This window comes from Zonotrichia leucophrys, chromosome 18 (assembly GCF_028769735.1).
Source record: "Zonotrichia leucophrys gambelii isolate GWCS_2022_RI chromosome 18, RI_Zleu_2.0, whole genome shotgun sequence".
In the NCBI taxonomy this organism is placed as follows: Eukaryota; Metazoa; Chordata; class Aves; order Passeriformes; family Passerellidae; genus Zonotrichia; species Zonotrichia leucophrys.
Genome location: NC_088187.1, coordinates 4,194,964 through 4,210,856, shown reverse-complemented (window position 1 = coordinate 4,210,856; position 15,893 = coordinate 4,194,964). Strand labels below are relative to the sequence as shown.

Sequence of the window (15,893 nt, the reverse complement as noted above, 5' to 3'; positions counted from 1 at the left end):
CACTGCCCTCACACAGCAGCTTTGCTCTCTTGCAGAGATTGAGGAGAAGGGAGTGCGCATGAAGCTGACGGTCATCGACACGCCGGGCTTTGGGGACCACATCAACAACGAGAACTGGTGAGCTGCCCCTCTGCCCTGGGTCAGGGGCAGGCCAGGGGACCCCCAGCACCCCCTGAGCCCGTGCCCAGGGATGGAGCTGGTGCTGTGCCCCCCTGCTCTGTGGGCAGCAGGAGGGAGGTTGTTGTGGTGGCAGAGCAGTGCCATGCTCCCTGTGAGAGCCACAAACATCCTGCTGTTCCAGGCATGAGACAACCTTTGTTTGTGCCTGGGAGCAGCTGTGTGCCAGCAGGGCCAGTCCCCAGAGCCTGCTCATGTGGCTCTGGAGGCTGAACTCTGCCTGGCATCCCTGGCACAGTGTCTGGCTCTGGAAGGCTGGCAGGGCTGGCCTATGGCAGGGACCTTGTCCCCACCACCAGCTGGGCTGGGCTTGTGGGCTTTGATTCTGCTCTTGCTCCTGTGCTGTGGCCCCCTGCAAGGAGCCAGGGCTGTGCTGCTCCACAGCCAGGTCTAGGAGGAGAGAAGGGAGCAATTTTTAGGCACTTGCTTGTCTAAAGCAGCCAGTAAATCCCCTCCTGCAGCAGTGTGTGGAGCTGCTAAGCAGTGAACACCTGAGCTTTGTGATTTAGGAGGTGCTGAACATCCCAGAGTGGTCCAGGTCCCTCACACCACCCTGTGTTCCCCTCTCTCTGCAGCTGGCAGCCCATCATGAAGTTCATCAATGACCAGTATGAGAAGTACCTGCAGGAGGAGATCAACATCAACAGGAAGAAGCAGATCCCTGACACGAGGGTGCACTGCTGTATTTATTTCATCCCAGCCACGGGCCACTCGTACGTACCCTGCTGTCCCTGCTCCCCTCAGCCCTCAGGGCACTTCTGCCCAGGGTCCTCCCATGGGTTTTGGGGCTTGAGGAGCTCCAGGACAGCTTGAAGCCATCCTCAGGAGGCCTTGCAATAACACAGCAGAGCTGCTGTACCCCAGAGAAATGAAGTCTTTCCTCTTCTGAAGGGCCATGAAATCCTCTCTGAGCTCCTGGGAGCTGCTGCCTTTGCTCTGGTCACTTGGCTTGCTCAACCAAGGATGGAACCAGGTCTCAAATTGGATGGAGAGGCTACTTTTGCAAGCAGAACATTAATTTTTTTTTCTTTGTAAAGTTTTCCTTGTGCTTCTAAGGCAGTGAAAACCCTCACCCCATAAGGGTATTTTGTAGTTGTTTGACTAGTCTGCAAGAGGGATGCTGTTTATTCAGTCCAGAGTTCTCCTGGCTCTGGCACTTCTCAAGTGACAACATCAAAAGGCCTAGATCTTGCTCTATTTTTTTTTCCTTTTATATTTTCTTTTTTTCCCCCCTCCTAGGCACACAGCCCACCCTGAAAATCTGGGGCACTTAAAATGTCTTGAAAAATGTGACTTAAAGTATCACAACAGAAAACGAGACCGAAGTTTCCTTTTGATTTGTGTCAATTCCTTCCACTTCTGGCTCTGTCTGCATTGGGGATGTTTTTGGGTCTGTTTTCAAAAGTAAACTTAAGCCTCCAGCACTGCATTAATGTCAGCCTTTTCCACTTCCCCATGTGGAGATTTATTCCAATAGAAAAGACTTTGTTTTGCTTCTGTCAGTGGGTAGACCAAAAATGCATCCTTCACTGGAATAAAATGCCTGCATGGGCCAGAAATGCCCCTCTTGTGTAACTGATCAGGAGCAGAGGGGCTGATGAAACATTTATGGTTGAATACAATAAAACAGAGAAGCTTTCAAAGGGAAATGACATTTTTAGGCCAGTCTAACATGTTGGTCCCACTAATCTCAGCCCAGATCTGCGGCCCCTGCCTCGGCAGGTCTGACTTGCAGCTTTAGCTGTGCTCCAGCTTTTCCTCACCCCTCTGGCTGTTTAACTCTTAAAGAGCAGGTCTGATGCTCAGAGGGGGGGTGTGCTGGGTGCCTGGCAGTGCAGGCAGGGATGTGGAGCCCCACTCTGGGTCCCCTGGTGGAGCCTCTCCAGCCGCGCTCTGGTTTCTCTCACCCGCCGGCCAACAGCAATTGTGTGGATTTTCAGCTGCTTTTTTTCCTTCTCTCCAGTGAACATGTGTTTCCAATATCTGAGTGAGCCCAGCAGTTGGGGGCTGTTGTTGCTGAGCCCTGTGCTGATCCTCTTTCCCTGCAGGCTGAGAGCCTGGCTGAGGCTGTCCCCACTGTCACTGGCTCACCCGTCCCCTCCTGCCACCTGAGGGACAAACCCCACTGGGATGGGAAATTTTGCTTCTCTGAGAGCTCAAGCAGGAATTAGGGTTCCTCTCTGCTCTCTTGTGAAGACCAAATTATGTTTTTCATCATCATGGACAGGCTTTCCCCAGCAAAGGGTGATGTGGCCTCCTCTCCTGCAGGGTGGAGCTGCTGTGACAGTGCTGTAGCAGAGGATCCTGTGGGGGAGCCTTGTCCTGGGGTTGTCACACACAGCTGGGTGCAGGTTGTGCCCTGGCTGAGGCAGCAGGTCCATGGTCCCTTGCAGCAGGGTATGGGAAGGGCATTGAAGTCCTTGGCATGGCTGGGAATGGCACAGAACTCCCTGTGCAGCTGGGTGAAGGCTGCCAGGGCACTGGGTGAGAGCTTGCTTTTTGCTTATCTAGGAGTAAGAGATAAAAAAACCCAACAAAGTTGGTGCAGAGATCTGGAGGCAGGAGCAGGGGATTGCTTGGCTCAGGATTGATTGCTTCAGTCTGGCTCTCCCATCCAGGCAGCTCCAGGGTTAATCAGCAGAGAAGTTTCTGCTGCATGAGGGAGCTCACAAGGGAGTTGAGGACAGGCTTTGCAGCCCATGCAGTTCACACACAGCCTGTAACACTCCCATGTACCCGTGAAGGCTGAGGATGGTGCTGGCTGGGGTTTCCAGCTGCAGCTGCACAGGCTGGGCCCTGCCAGCCAATAAATATCCCTGCTGTGACCCCTGCAAAGCTCAGTTCAGCTCAGGAGTGGCTCTGGAACTCTGCCTGGCCCCATCAGCACCTCTGCCAGGGCTGGTGGCTCAGGAACTGCCACCCACTCCCTCTTTCCCCTCTGGCTGCCCCTCTCAGGTGCCCAGAAGCTCCCTGGAGCAGGTGATAGGGCTGGGCAGCTGTGGGTCCTCACTGGTGTTTGCTTAACACACAGCTCAAATTCCTGCAGTTAGTTTGGTCTGGGGCACAACCAAAAGGAAATAACTTCACAGCTCACTGTGGATTTTGATTCCTGTAACAGCATTTCAGGGGAAGCAGCAGGAATGAGCCTGTGCTTAGATCCTGTCTGTGCACAGTGGCAGAAATAAAAATGTGTGTCCTGGGCACCACAGTGTGTGCCCAGCTCACAGCCTCCTCCAAGCCCACAGCAGGAGGGGATGAAGGAACAACCAGCAGCACCTGGAGTGGTTTGAGCCCATGCTGCCCTGTCAGAGCATCAGGGGCTGGGATGGTTGGGACAGATGGAGACCAGAGATCTCTGCAGCCAGGACTGGATTTGGGGTTTATTGCAAAGGGCCTGGGTGCAGGGCCCTGCTGGGAGCTGCCAGCCACAGCTCAGAGCAGGCCCGAGAGAAGAGAGGGGGAGAGAGTGAGAGAGTAAAAGGGTAAGAGAGTAAAAGGCAAGAGAGCGAGGCTCCCATTACAATACCATAAATCCTCTTCTCTGTTAATATTCTGATTCTCACTAACCAATCTAGTACAAGATACAAATCCTACAGCATTTACATACAGCCTATAAGAATCACTGCATTACCAGTCTGTGTTACATTTTAAACACTAAAAACTCCTCTTTGGAGCCCTCCTGCCAAGCTGGCAGGGTCTGCTCTGACCCTTGGGCCTGTCTGCAAGCAGAGGGTGTTGTTCCATCAAAAGGGGATCACCTTCAGCTGGCCACACCATTGTTTTCCAGTTGTTCAGTAACTGAGGGATCTCAAAGCTTGCTTTCATTTCAATCTCACTTATAGTTTCTATGTTCTCAAAATCTTTTGCCAGGCAATCATATTGATAAGGCTTTCCTGTTTCATCTTCCCCAACACTGCACCCCCTGCTCCAGCCCACCCACTCCCCTTTGAGCTCCTCCACCCCTCCCAGCAAAGCCCAAAATGTGTATGTTGTAAGTTAATAATATCAGGGACCATTTGCAGAAGGGGAGGAAAATAGATTTGTTTTTGGTTTTTTTTTGAGCCTTCTATTCTCTTCTGTGATGTGCTTGGAGCAAACAGCACTTGTCACCACCTTAATCCATGGTGTCTTCACATGAATATGATGTGTAGCTGCAGGCAGGCATTGTTCTGGGTGAAAAGCTTCACTTCCTTTTACATAATTAAAGTTTTGGGGGGAGCTACCTACCTAGCAGGAGTTGCTAAAATATCTAGAAACTTGCAGAAAACCCTAAAACCCGAGTTTTGGGAGCAGAAAGTTTTGTCAGAGGTGCCTGGGTGCAGATGGACAAGGTCACTGTGCCTGGGGGATGCTGCTGGACACAGCAGGGGTGTGGGCAGGCTCTGTGGCATCCTCAGCATCCTCCAGATGTGTGAGGGATCTGAGGGATGGAACTGAGCTTTTAACATGTAGATTTTGCTGAAACTCTAATGTCTGCCTGATTGTGGATTCATGCTCTGTATGCATCCTGGTCTTTAAAGGAAAAGCTGATGAAAGAGGCAGGAACACAGGCTCAGTGGGGAAGAAGCTTTTAGAGGAGAAAAATTGTTTGGAAAATAGCAAAGAGAGAGGAGGGGAAAGAATTCTGCTGGGAAAGGAGCATTGCTGCATTACTTCCTTGGAGGTCTGGGAAATACATTATGCAGAGCTCCAAACAATGTTTGCCAGCAGCAAGTCAGCTTAGATGTGTCCACGGGGGGTTCCTTGTGGTTTTTTCCTATTCTTTTTTCCCTTTAATAGCCAAAATCTCTCTTTGCTGGGCCCCAGGGTGATCTGTGACCCTGTGTTTGTGTTAGGACCTCGTTTGTCCCTGTGCTAATGATGTGCTCAGGGCTGTGTGTGTTGGTGTGTGAGGACAGGATCCACCTGGCTCCATCCCTGGGAGAGGGGATGACCAGGGCAGGGTTCAGCTGGGTCACCACTGCTGGCTGCTCTGGGGCACCCCTGAGCTGCTGTTTCCAGTCAGCTGGAGCTGAGTGGGTCTCAGGGGCTGAATGGAGCCAGGCAGAGGTGTCCCCGTGGGATGGGGACACTGCCTGGTGGCTGCTGAGGGGCAGGATCAGTCCCTTCCCCTCTGCACTCCTGTGCCTGGCTCTGCAGGGGTCTCTGAGCCCTTTGTGGGGCACAGGGAGACCATGGAGGGGTTTGGCAGTGGGTGCTCTCTTGGCCCTTCAGTGAGGGCTCATTTCAAAGGTGATCCTTGACCCTGGGGCCTCCAGGTTTGCTTTTCAAGGCAGCACCTACTCAGCTGTGCTGCATGTCCCCATCTCCTTCAGAGCCACCAAGGGAGACCTGCAGCACCTGGAGGTGTCTCAAGGAGGGTTTTCTCCTGGTCTGGGACCCCCAGCAGTTCAAACACCTTCAGGGGATGATGGCCAGGTGCCCTCATTGCTGTCTGCAGCCTTGATGTGGAAGTGGAGCTGTCAGCAGGGAGGGATTTCCCAAGGCACTGATCACTGGGGTTATGCAATCCCTGCAGCTTTCCTCTGCTGAGACTTTTGTTGTAGAGATTTTCTGACATTTTTGCCCTCTGGAACAAGCAGCATCTCTTCTGTGAGCCCCTGGAGAATGTCCAGAGCTTTTTATAATCCCAGCTGATGAATGTGAGAGGCACTCCCAGCTTGTGCATAACCACAGACTTTAGGGTTTGCTTAAAGTAAACCCTTTCTTACAACCTTTTTGTATGACCCTTTGAAAGAAATCTAGAGACCAATATGAATCACAGATTGTTGTGTGACATTGATGGAGAACTTAAAGGCTCCCTACATCAAAATCCTGTGCAGGCATATGATAAAGCTTCAGCATCAAGTTTTCTGGATAAAAAAAAAATATATCTGGATGTATCACTTTGAACAACATAAATATTTTGCAAAATATTAATTTACATTTTATTGCTTTTGTACCACCAGTGTAACAGGTGCTTCCAAATACTCTGGGAGCAAATTATGAAGCAGATATTAATTGAGACATGCAGAAATACTCTCAGTAAGTTGTCCCAAGCAACTGGTGCTCAACACAGGGGGAATGTGAGCAGGGATGGTCTCACCTGTGGCCATTTCCACATTGTGCTGTCCCTGGATGGTTGGTGACAGCTTGGACAGAGCTGGAGCAGGTTTGGATTTGATTTGCAGTGCCCTGCTCTCATCCCAGCCCCACCAAGGACACCAGGAGCTGTGGGCAAGTTCCTGCAGTCCTCTGTGGCCCTGCAGAGATAAAAGCCCTCTGCCACTTCACGGGGCTTTGTGAGGGCTCACAGCCGATAGCGGCAGCTTTGAAAGGGAAATGTTTAAAGTGCTTTCAAACCCTCTTTACTCGTCCTATCTGAAAGGAAACGATTCCCCCTCTGTCTGCTCTTTGAATGCCTCTCCCTGCCAGGGGATTGCAGCAGCAAATCCCCTTTTTCCTGCCATTTTCCAGAAGTGCAAATCCCCTTTTTCCTGCTGTTTTCAAATCCCTTTTTTCCTGCTGTTTTCCAGGCTGCGGCCGTTGGACATCGAGTTCATGAAGCGCCTGAGCAAAGTGGTCAACATCGTGCCGGTGATCGCCAAAGCCGACACGCTAACGCTGGAGGAGAGGGACTACTTCAAACAGCGGGTAAGGGGCTGCTGCCCCTTCCCTGGGCTCCCCTCTGGGCTGGCCCATCCCCTGGTGCCCCTTGCCCCCCTCGTGGCTCTCCTGGCAGGGCTGTGCAGGCAGGGCCTGGCCCCGAGCCCAGCGCATTCCTCCGGCTGCAGCTCGGAGCGATCCCGCGTGGCCGCAGGGTAGGCCTGCTCTCCAAGCACTTCCTCGTGTTTCTCTTGGATCTTTGTCAGTGCAGGATAAGTTTGGAGCTGCAGGCTTGCTTCTCCTGCCTCCTTTGTTGTTGTTGTTGTTGTTGTTGTTATTTTCAGGCTGGTTTCTGTTATTTTGGGAGGTTGATGCACGTAGGGGCTGGAAAAGCCTCCCTGTGCAGCGTCGTGCACTGATACAGGAACCAGTAAAAAACATGTGGGTTTGCTGAGCTCAGCTGGGTGAGGTTAGGAGGGAAGCAAGGTATGAAATTCCCGTGGTTGGCTGTCTGAATCCACAGCAAGGCATGGGCTGTGCTCTCAGAAGTGGGGGTGGTCCATTTGGGGGTTTGGTAAGAGACTGTAAATCCCTTTGTGTGGGTGGTGGATGTGGCTGCAGGTGTGAGGGCCTCAGCATTCCCTGCACAAGTAAAAACCACCAAGCTCCTTGATCCATGAGTCTGACCTGGGAGAAGTAAAGGGAAAGAGAATCTTGCCAAAAGGGTGGGTTTAGGGGCCACTCCTCTGGTTCTGGACAGCTTAGCCAGGGGTGGTTCCATGCCCCCTTTAGGAGAGGGTGAGCTGCACCTTCCCATACCAGTAGGAGCCTCTCCTTCCCAGTTCTTAATGAGCAGCATCAGGCACTGAAATACCCAGTCTGGTTTTGGGGGCAGTTCCAAACTCTCCAAGCAGTTTCCTTGGCTAGAGGCTGGCAGGGAATGGAGCTGAGGGGTGGCCCAGGCTGGGCTCCCTTGGCTTGTCAGGCTGTTTGCACAGAGCTCTGCAAGGGGCAGGTGAGGGGTGAGTCCATGGTGCCACATCTGCTCTCTGGGGTGGCTTCTGCAGGCTGCTGGCTCCATTCAGAGGTCACCAGTGCACCCATTCCTGTGTCTGTAGGTGACTGGCTGGCTCTGGCACTACAAAGTCAGTCTGGGACCTCAGATGTCACCTGGGCACCCTTGGCTGCTGATGCCATGGGCACAGTGCCTGGCTCTGCTGCTCTGCACTGGCTCAGCACAGGACAAGCTCACCCTCTCTCTGATTGCTTCCTGATTATAACCAGACCTCCCAAATCCTCTCAGATGGAGGGAGAGCATGTCACCACATGGTGTGTTTGCTCCCAGCAGATGAGAGGACAGGAAATCAGGCCAGCTGGGCACAGGGTGGGACCTTTTCCACTCATTCATTCCAGTGTGCTTCCAAAAGCAGAGCCCTGTGTGCCTCTGGGGTGTAGCCTGGTTCAGAGAGGTGGTAGATTTTGGGTTTGGAGATGTGAAGCCCCAGCCTGGCTGCAGGCTGGTGCCAGTGCTGTGCTGAGGGAGTGGAATGTGCTCCCTGGAGTTGGGTTTGTTGGGTTGTTGCCCTAAACTCAGTGTGGGGGTTTGGTGAGGGTGGGAGGCTGGCTGGGAGCACCCCCTGGGCTGGATCCTCTCCTCTGCCAGCCTGCACTGTAGGACTGGTGTGGAGATGTTGCCATAGGAAGTGGTGGGAGCTGCTGCCAGCCTGGGTTGGGGTTTGCAGCATTGTAGGAGAAGGTTGATCCTTCAAACTCCCTATGAGCTGAGCCTCCACCCAGGAATCAGATTCCAGCATCTCTTGGCCTTGCACAGAGGCAAAGTCCTTAGAGTCTGCCCTTCCAAGCTGTGTCCTTGTCCCTCCAGATCAAGTTCCATTTCCAAGGAGTGTAAACAAACAGCAGAGAGCAGCTTTTCACCTTTGTGTTACAAGCCTGGCAGCTGTTCCCCTTTGCTTGGGCAGCTTGGCTTGTCTTGTTTGTCTTTTCCAATCCCCAAACAACATCCAGCTCATGTAACTTCATCTCCCTCTCTGCCTGAGCCGTGTCTTTGGCACCAGGTTCTTGCAGAGGTTGCAGGGCAGGCTCTTGGTGGGTGTGTGGCACAGGTCTCTGTCCCCAAAGGGGGCTGTGTTTAGGATGGAGAGGGAGATGCTGCTGCTGGGACTGGTGGGCATCACTCAGAGACCCTTTGGGAGCATCTCCTGTGCCTGCCTGTCCTTCACCCGTGCCTGTGCTCTTCCCTCCTAGATAATGGCTGATCTCCTGGCCAATGGCATCGATGTGTACCCCCAGAAGGAGTTTGATGAGGACTCTGAAGATCGGCTGGTGAACGAGAAATTCCGGGTCAGTGCCTGGGACAGACCTGCAGCTCCAGGGCTGGCCATGACCTGAGGGCTCCCTTCCAAAGGTTCTGTTGTGTTCCCAAAGCTGCTGTGGCCTGTCCATGGGGTCTGCCCTGCAGCAGGGATCCTGCCAGAGCTCAGGGCAGGGGTGGAAGGAGGGTGGGGAAGGTGTGGGAAGTGTCCTGTCCATGCTCCATCCCCATCTCCACCCTGCCAGGTGTGTCACTGACATCTTTTAGGAAAAATTCTTCCCTTAGGATTTTTCCTCCTGAGAAGCTGAGAGGCCTCAGGAACAAAATATAAACAATGATTATCTGCTGCTGTGGAATGCAACAGGTAGATTTTTTGATTGGCCCATGTTAGATGTTTCTAATTAATGGCCAGTCACAGTCAGCTGGCTCAGAGAGAGTCTGAGACAGCTGCTTTTGTTATCATTCCTTCCTATGCTATTCTTAGCCAGCCTTCTGATGAAATCCTTTCTTCTATTCTTTTAGTATAGTTTTAGTATAACATATATCATAAAATAATAAATCAGCCTTCTGAAACATGGAGTCAGATCCTCATCTCTTCCCTCAGCCTGAGACCCCTGTGAACACTGTCACACCAGGTGCCCTCACAGAGGGTCCATGGCCCCTTCCCCTGCCCCAGGCTCAGGGAGCAGAGGTGCCTGCCCATCCCTGGCTAGGGCAGCAGCCTTCCCAGCACTGGGATGGAATTTCACCTCTAGGCTGCCTGCTGATAGCAATTCCACACTGCAGGAATCAGCCAGCAATTTTTTGGCACATTAAAGTGGATTGGACAAATTTGTGGAAGAAAAATATCTTTTAGGGACTCTGAAGTTCAAAGACACCAACTTGGATCAGGAAATGAGTTGGCCACAGGTTGCTGGGGGCAATTCCCAGGGAGGTTTTGGGATACCTTTGCTCAGCTGTACCTGGTACCTGCCAATGGGGGACTGGACTAGGCTGGGTTTGGGCTGGTTTTAGGCTGGGCACATGTGCAGGAGATGCTGGTACCCAGTCCTGGGCTGCCTGTGGGCCCTGGCAGGCAGCACTGCTCAGGAGCATCAGGGGCAAACCAGCTCATCCCATGAAACCCCCCTGGAAGCAGGAGGATGTAGGACTTTGCTCACTGGTTTGCTTTCCTGAGCAGTTCTCAGAAGAAATCACAGCCTTGTTTTTCTCTTCCCACAGGAAATGATCCCATTTGCAGTGGTGGGCAGTGACCAGGAGTACCAGGTGAATGGAAGAAGAATCCTTGGGAGGAAGACCAAGTGGGGCACTATTGAAGGTACCTGAGCCCACCTCCCTGCCCTAATAAAGTCCAAAACCAGCAGTAGAAAATAAAATGGATGTGCTGCTTCCCTGTCCCTCCAAAATAAGATAATTTTCCTCATGTTTGAGGGCCAGATTTGAGGGCACACCAGTGACATCCCCATGTCTCAAGCCCCTGTTAGAACCTTCCCCTGGCATCTGTACCCTCCACCATGCCTTTAGTTGGTGCCTTTGTGGGATCTCTTCCCTCTATCTCCCATCTCCATCTGCCTTTTTTCTCCTCCATTTTACAATCATGGTTTAAAGGCTAGATGAAAGCTCCTGGCTCCAGCACATCCACACATTTCCCTGTTGCTGGTTTCTGGCAGCCAGCTGGCTCATCTCCAGTGCCACCCCTCTCATCTTCCTCCCCTTCACAGGTTCCTCTCATTTACAAGTCTTTTTAATAGGAATCCTGTGTTGAGGGATGGTTTAACAGAGCTGCCAGGAAAATCGGTGTATTTTGAAGCTCTGCTGCCCTCTTGTGCTGTATCCCTGAACATTCTGAGTCCAATGGGATTCATTAAACCCTCACCTTCCCCTTGTGAAGGCATCTGCCTTCTGCACAGGGAGACCCCCAGGACACAGCCATGGCCACAGGCAGCCTTTGCAGAGCAGTTGTGTTTGTGTTTTGCCATTCCTGCATGATGTTTAATAGTTAGACTCAATGATCTTAGAGGTCTTCTCCAGCATAAAGGATTCTGCTATTTTATGTACAGGATTTTTGGGATAAAAAACCAATTAAAAAGGCATTCTTCCTCTAAATTGAGTAAAATTAGAGGTAAAATAGCAGCTGTCAGACTGATTGTGGTGGAGCAGCACCCCTTGGTTTCTCCCTGTTGCAAGCACTCCTCCTCCTGCCAGCAGAGGCCCTTGGCAGCAGGAGTTCCTGTCCTTGCACAGCCCTCACAGTGTGCCTGGGGTTCTGCAGGATGCTCATGGCTGAGCTACAGATGAAACTTCAGTGGAGAGCTCACCACAGCCCTCCCCCTGTCTTGTTTGGGGTTCTGGGGCTGTGCTGGGGGTGCTGCTGGGAGCTCCTCGTTGGTGGGACCCTGGGAAGGGCTGTGGGTGCTGTCAGACCTCACCAGGGCTGAGCTTTCCAGCAGCAAAGAGGACTCCTGAGTCCTGCACTTGTACCCTGGGGTGTCAGAGCCCACCTGAGCCCCCCACACTCTGGGGAAGCCCCCAGGTGCTGCTGCCCCAGGTGCTGCCATGGGGGCTCACTGATGGTTTCTGTCTCTCTTGCCAGTGGAGAACACAACACACTGTGAGTTCGCCTACCTGCGGGACCTCCTCATCAGGTCAGTGCCCTGTCCCAGAGCCTTTGGTCACCAGGTGGCATCCAGGGAAAGGGGACAGCCCAGCACAGCTTGAGGCAGCTGCTGTTTGCTCTGCTACTCCCTCCCTCCACCCTCCATCCCTGCCTTCCCTCCCCGCCCACTGCAAGGGGTGGCCCCACTCTTTGGGGGCCGAGTGCAGGGGGAGAGGGGCAGTGGAGGGGTCAGGACACACTCCAGGATTGGTGGCAGTGTGGCTCCAGCTTGCCTGCAAGCAGCTTCTGGCCTTAGTGGGCCCTCACCAGTGCCAGATCTCACCCCCAGTTCAGAGGCATCACCCTTCACTGGGGTGTCACTGTGGGGTCGGGGTGAGGCTGGTCCCTCCTGAAAGAAGTGTCCCTGCTGTGGGGAGAGGGAGGCTGAGCCCCCTGGGCTTGCTAGAGAGGGGACATTGGGCTCCTCCCCAGTTTGGCTGCAAAGCCAACTCTGCACAGGTGATCACTCTGCTGCTGGCAGAGTTATGAGGGGCTACAAAACCTCAGCCCAGGTCTAGCAGGGTGGGGATCTCCCTGGGTGGGTGCTGTGCAGCCACAGGTCTCTGTCCCCAGGCATGAATGAAGGCTTCAGCTCCTGCTGCCCAATAATGCTGCCAATGATTGCCTTTACTTCCCTCCTGTGCCCTAAAGGAGGGAATTAACCTGCGTTAACCAGCAAGGCAGGAGGGGACATTGGGCCTGGGGGTGTTTGGGGTGACATGGGCTGGTGTGATTGCTCCATCTCCCTTCCCTGCAGGACACACATGCAGAACATCAAGGATATTACCAGCAACATCCACTTTGAAGCCTACAGGGTGAAGAGGCTGAACGAGGGCCAGAGCTCTCTGTCCAACGGCGTGGCTGACAAGGAGCTGGTGGCCAACGAAATGTAACCGTCCCTCGCCGCAGCCAGGACCTCGCTCGCTCACGCTCGCTCTTTCTCCCCTCTCCCCCCTTTATTTTTATATAAATCCTCTGCCACTGTCCCTCTTGCCCTGCTCCCTGACCCCCTGCCATGTAAACTGACCAAATAACCAGACGTGGAGCGGGGTGGCCGCTCTCCCCCTGCTTTGTGCCATGAGTTTTGTGCTCAGCCCCCGGAGCGGCGTCCCTGGCCCGGGGTCCGTCCCTCTGTGCAGGCTGGGATCTCACTTGCCCCCAGCTGTGGCCCCACAGCCACACCAGGGGAGCAGATCTGTGGGGCCAGCAGGGCTGGGGTGCCCTGGGAGCCTTTGCAGCCCCTCCTCTCCGTCCATGGAAGGCGAGGGCTCCTCCAGGTGGATGGAGCCTTCAGGGCGAGGTACGGTGGGATGAAGAGAGCAAGCCAGTGCCATCCTTGTCTCCTACAGCCCTCTGGGAGCCACCAGCCCCCAAACCAGCCCCTGTACCCTGTCTACATGCAATAAACTGGGAGTGTTGAGGTGTCACCTCGCCTGTCACCGACCCCTGGCCAGGCAGAGCGCCCTGCTTTGGGAGAAGTGCCTTTTAGACTGTGACCTTGCAATAGCGTGGGAGAGGGGAGGGAGGCTCTGCCTTGTCTGTCTCTGCAGCCTGCACAAGGCTGTGAACCTCCACAGAGACTCTCATTCCCTCTCCCTCGGGCCAGAGCTGTGGCTGATGTCCTGGGAACACTTGTGTATTTATTTGTCACTCAGTTGGGTGGGTCTTTGTCCTCTGAAGGCTCTGAGTGTGTTTGTCCTGAGGGGGCTGAGTGTGGAACTTTGTCTCTGCAAAGCAGTGCTGGGAGGCAGAGGGTTGTCCTGTCTGACCCTTGTGATTCTTGGGCTTTTCCCTACATCAGAGGAGGCTCTTGGGTAGCTGTAAATTCCTTTTCATTTCCTGGGTCCCCTGTGTGTCCAGGGAAGATGCTCCTGTTGTGCTCGTCCTTGTGCAGGGGGTCTGTGCATGTGCTGACCGAGCCCTGCAGCTGTGGGGGGAGCTGGGGGGTGTTTGTGGGTGCTGCTCCCCCAGCTCTGCCCCCAGACCCTTCTCTTTCTCTGTAAATCAGACCCTGCAAGCATTAGGTAGCACTGTGACACAGGAGCAGGGGTTCCTGGAGCAAAGCTCTGCAGTCCTGCCCCTCTCCCCAGCTCCCCTTTGCCTTTCTGGTGTCCACCAGTCTCCCAATCCTCTCTAAGGGAAAAAAACTTCCTGCAAATCACCCATTTTGGGGACACACACTGAAGTGGCAGCGTGTCCATGCTCTAGCACTGGAAGGCACCTGCAGAGCCCACGGGGGACAGAGCCTGGCTCAGCACAGGAGGAGGGAGGAGGTTGCTCTCCCCTTGCTGGGGCTCCCCAGCTTTTCAGGGGCTCCCCACACACCCCCCCAGCAGCCAAAGTGGGGTGAATTGTGAGAATCCCTTCTCCCCTTCACTCACATCCCCCCTCCACAGCAGCCCCACGGAGCTGTTGGGGAACAACAACTCTCTACTTGCTGACTTGCTATATTTTAGCAAAAAACAACAACAAATGTATTAACTGAAAAAAAATATATATATTTCAAGTGTTAAAAAAAGACTGAAAGGGGAGAAAAAAACCTCTTGTGTGAGGCACTCCTGTAAATGCCATCTTAAACTTTTTTTCCCTCTAGTTGGTATCTCAAGCTGGGCCAAGCAAGACACGCCGCTTTCTCCTTTGTATCCTGACTTTTTTTTTTTTTTTGAAGGAAAAAAAAGAAAATAATACAATAAAAAGCCCTTCATCCAGATCTATTAAAAATGGCCTTTTGGGGGTTATAAGCATTATGAAAATTTAGTCCATTTTTGTATAAATAATAGTGTTTAATATGTATTTCCCAAAATAAATGTTTCGAATGCAAATAGAAGGAGGCTTGTTTGGAAATGTCTGTTCCCAGCCTTGGTGTAATCATTGCTGTAGGGTTGAGGGTGATGGGAGAGTCCAGCCCCAAAACTGCCCTGTTTGGGGTGGAAGAGAATTCCTTGCCACCAGCAGGGGGGTTATTTACAGACGGGGCTGCTGTGGAAAGTGCCTCGAGCTGTTTTATTTTCCAGCATCAGTCTCATTACATGATTATGACAATGGGGAGATGCCAGCAGCTCACATCCCAGGCAGCAGACCAAGAACTCAATGTTACAACTCACTTTATAAGTTTTTTGACCAATCACACAAAGCAAAAGCTCATTGACAGTAGTTCTATCCAAGTACTATAAGCACAGGTACCTTTGGTTAAACAATGCTTGCTTATTTCGAATACAAAACCTGCTTGTAAGCCTTAAAACACAACACGCAGAGCTTCATTATTAAGCTTTGACCTTCCTAATATTTTGCTATATAAACTTTCTGCAGCTTACAGAGCTATTCAGACAAGTGTTAATACACAGGCCATTGTTCTATTTGCCCTTGTTTTTTCTACAGTTTAAATAATTTTTCTGCTGACCAATCTCATGGCTGCTGCTTTAGTTCTTCTTACAGTTCTGCTGTATCTGAGGCGTGCCTTTTGCAGCTTTCCCCAAAACCTTTTGATTTTCCCTCTAATTTTGTGGATTCCCACATTCCTGACCCCTTGACTCATCCCACTTCAGATTCCTGCCCCAGGTACTCTACAAACTGCTGGACTGATGGATGGAGCTTTGGGATGGAGCCAGCCCAATCCTGAGAGAGGCAGGTGGATCCCATCCCTGTGTTTCCACGGTGGAGCTGTTCCCACTGTGTTTCTTGGTATTTGTATGGAGAAGTATATTTCCCCTAGTTCAGGGACAGGCTCAACTTTCACACCAATGAGGCTTTGGCTCCACAGGCAGGTGGTCTTCAAACCCTTCATGGCTGCAGGCTTGGCCTTGGGATGCCCTTGGAAATGAGGATTGGCCATTCTGAAAACCACATTTGTCCCTGATGTCACAGATGTGACACTGTCCCCTCTGGTTTAATCTCTCTCATGTGTTTATTGTATTGTTCTCCCTGAGCAGTTGAGCTCAGAGATCACCTGGAGCTCTAAGTGTCCCTGTCTAGGCTGGAGCAAGTGACTTCAGAGCTCCTTTCCAGCCTCAGCCCCTCTGGGATTGTGTGGCTGTGGGAGGATGAACACAAACCCAGCAGGGCAGCACTCAGGTCATGTTCCTGAGGGGCTCTAGAGCACAGGACAGCCTTATGTACATTTTAATTCTGCTTTTCTGCTGTTAT

General features: G+C 52.5%; 1 protein-coding gene across 5 annotated transcripts in view; it reads left to right on the top strand.

The window, feature by feature from the left end:
* The window catches only part of SEPTIN9 (septin 9), a 150,771-nt gene extending 136,194 nt beyond the window's left edge, over window positions 1–14,577 (top strand). For all 5 annotated transcript variants that reach the window (XM_064728370.1, XM_064728373.1, XM_064728372.1 and 2 more), the window contains 7 exons: window positions 36–117; window positions 753–890; window positions 6,693–6,810; window positions 9,028–9,123; window positions 10,316–10,412; window positions 11,688–11,739; window positions 12,508–14,577. In XM_064728370.1, coding sequence (XP_064584440.1) covers window positions 36–117; window positions 753–890; window positions 6,693–6,810; window positions 9,028–9,123; window positions 10,316–10,412; window positions 11,688–11,739; window positions 12,508–12,643 — 719 coding nt within the window. In that variant the 3' untranslated portion in view covers window positions 12,644–14,577. The remainder of the gene's footprint in view (window positions 1–35; window positions 118–752; window positions 891–6,692; window positions 6,811–9,027; window positions 9,124–10,315; window positions 10,413–11,687; window positions 11,740–12,507) is intronic.
* Window positions 14,578–15,893: the final 1,316 nt, after the last annotated feature.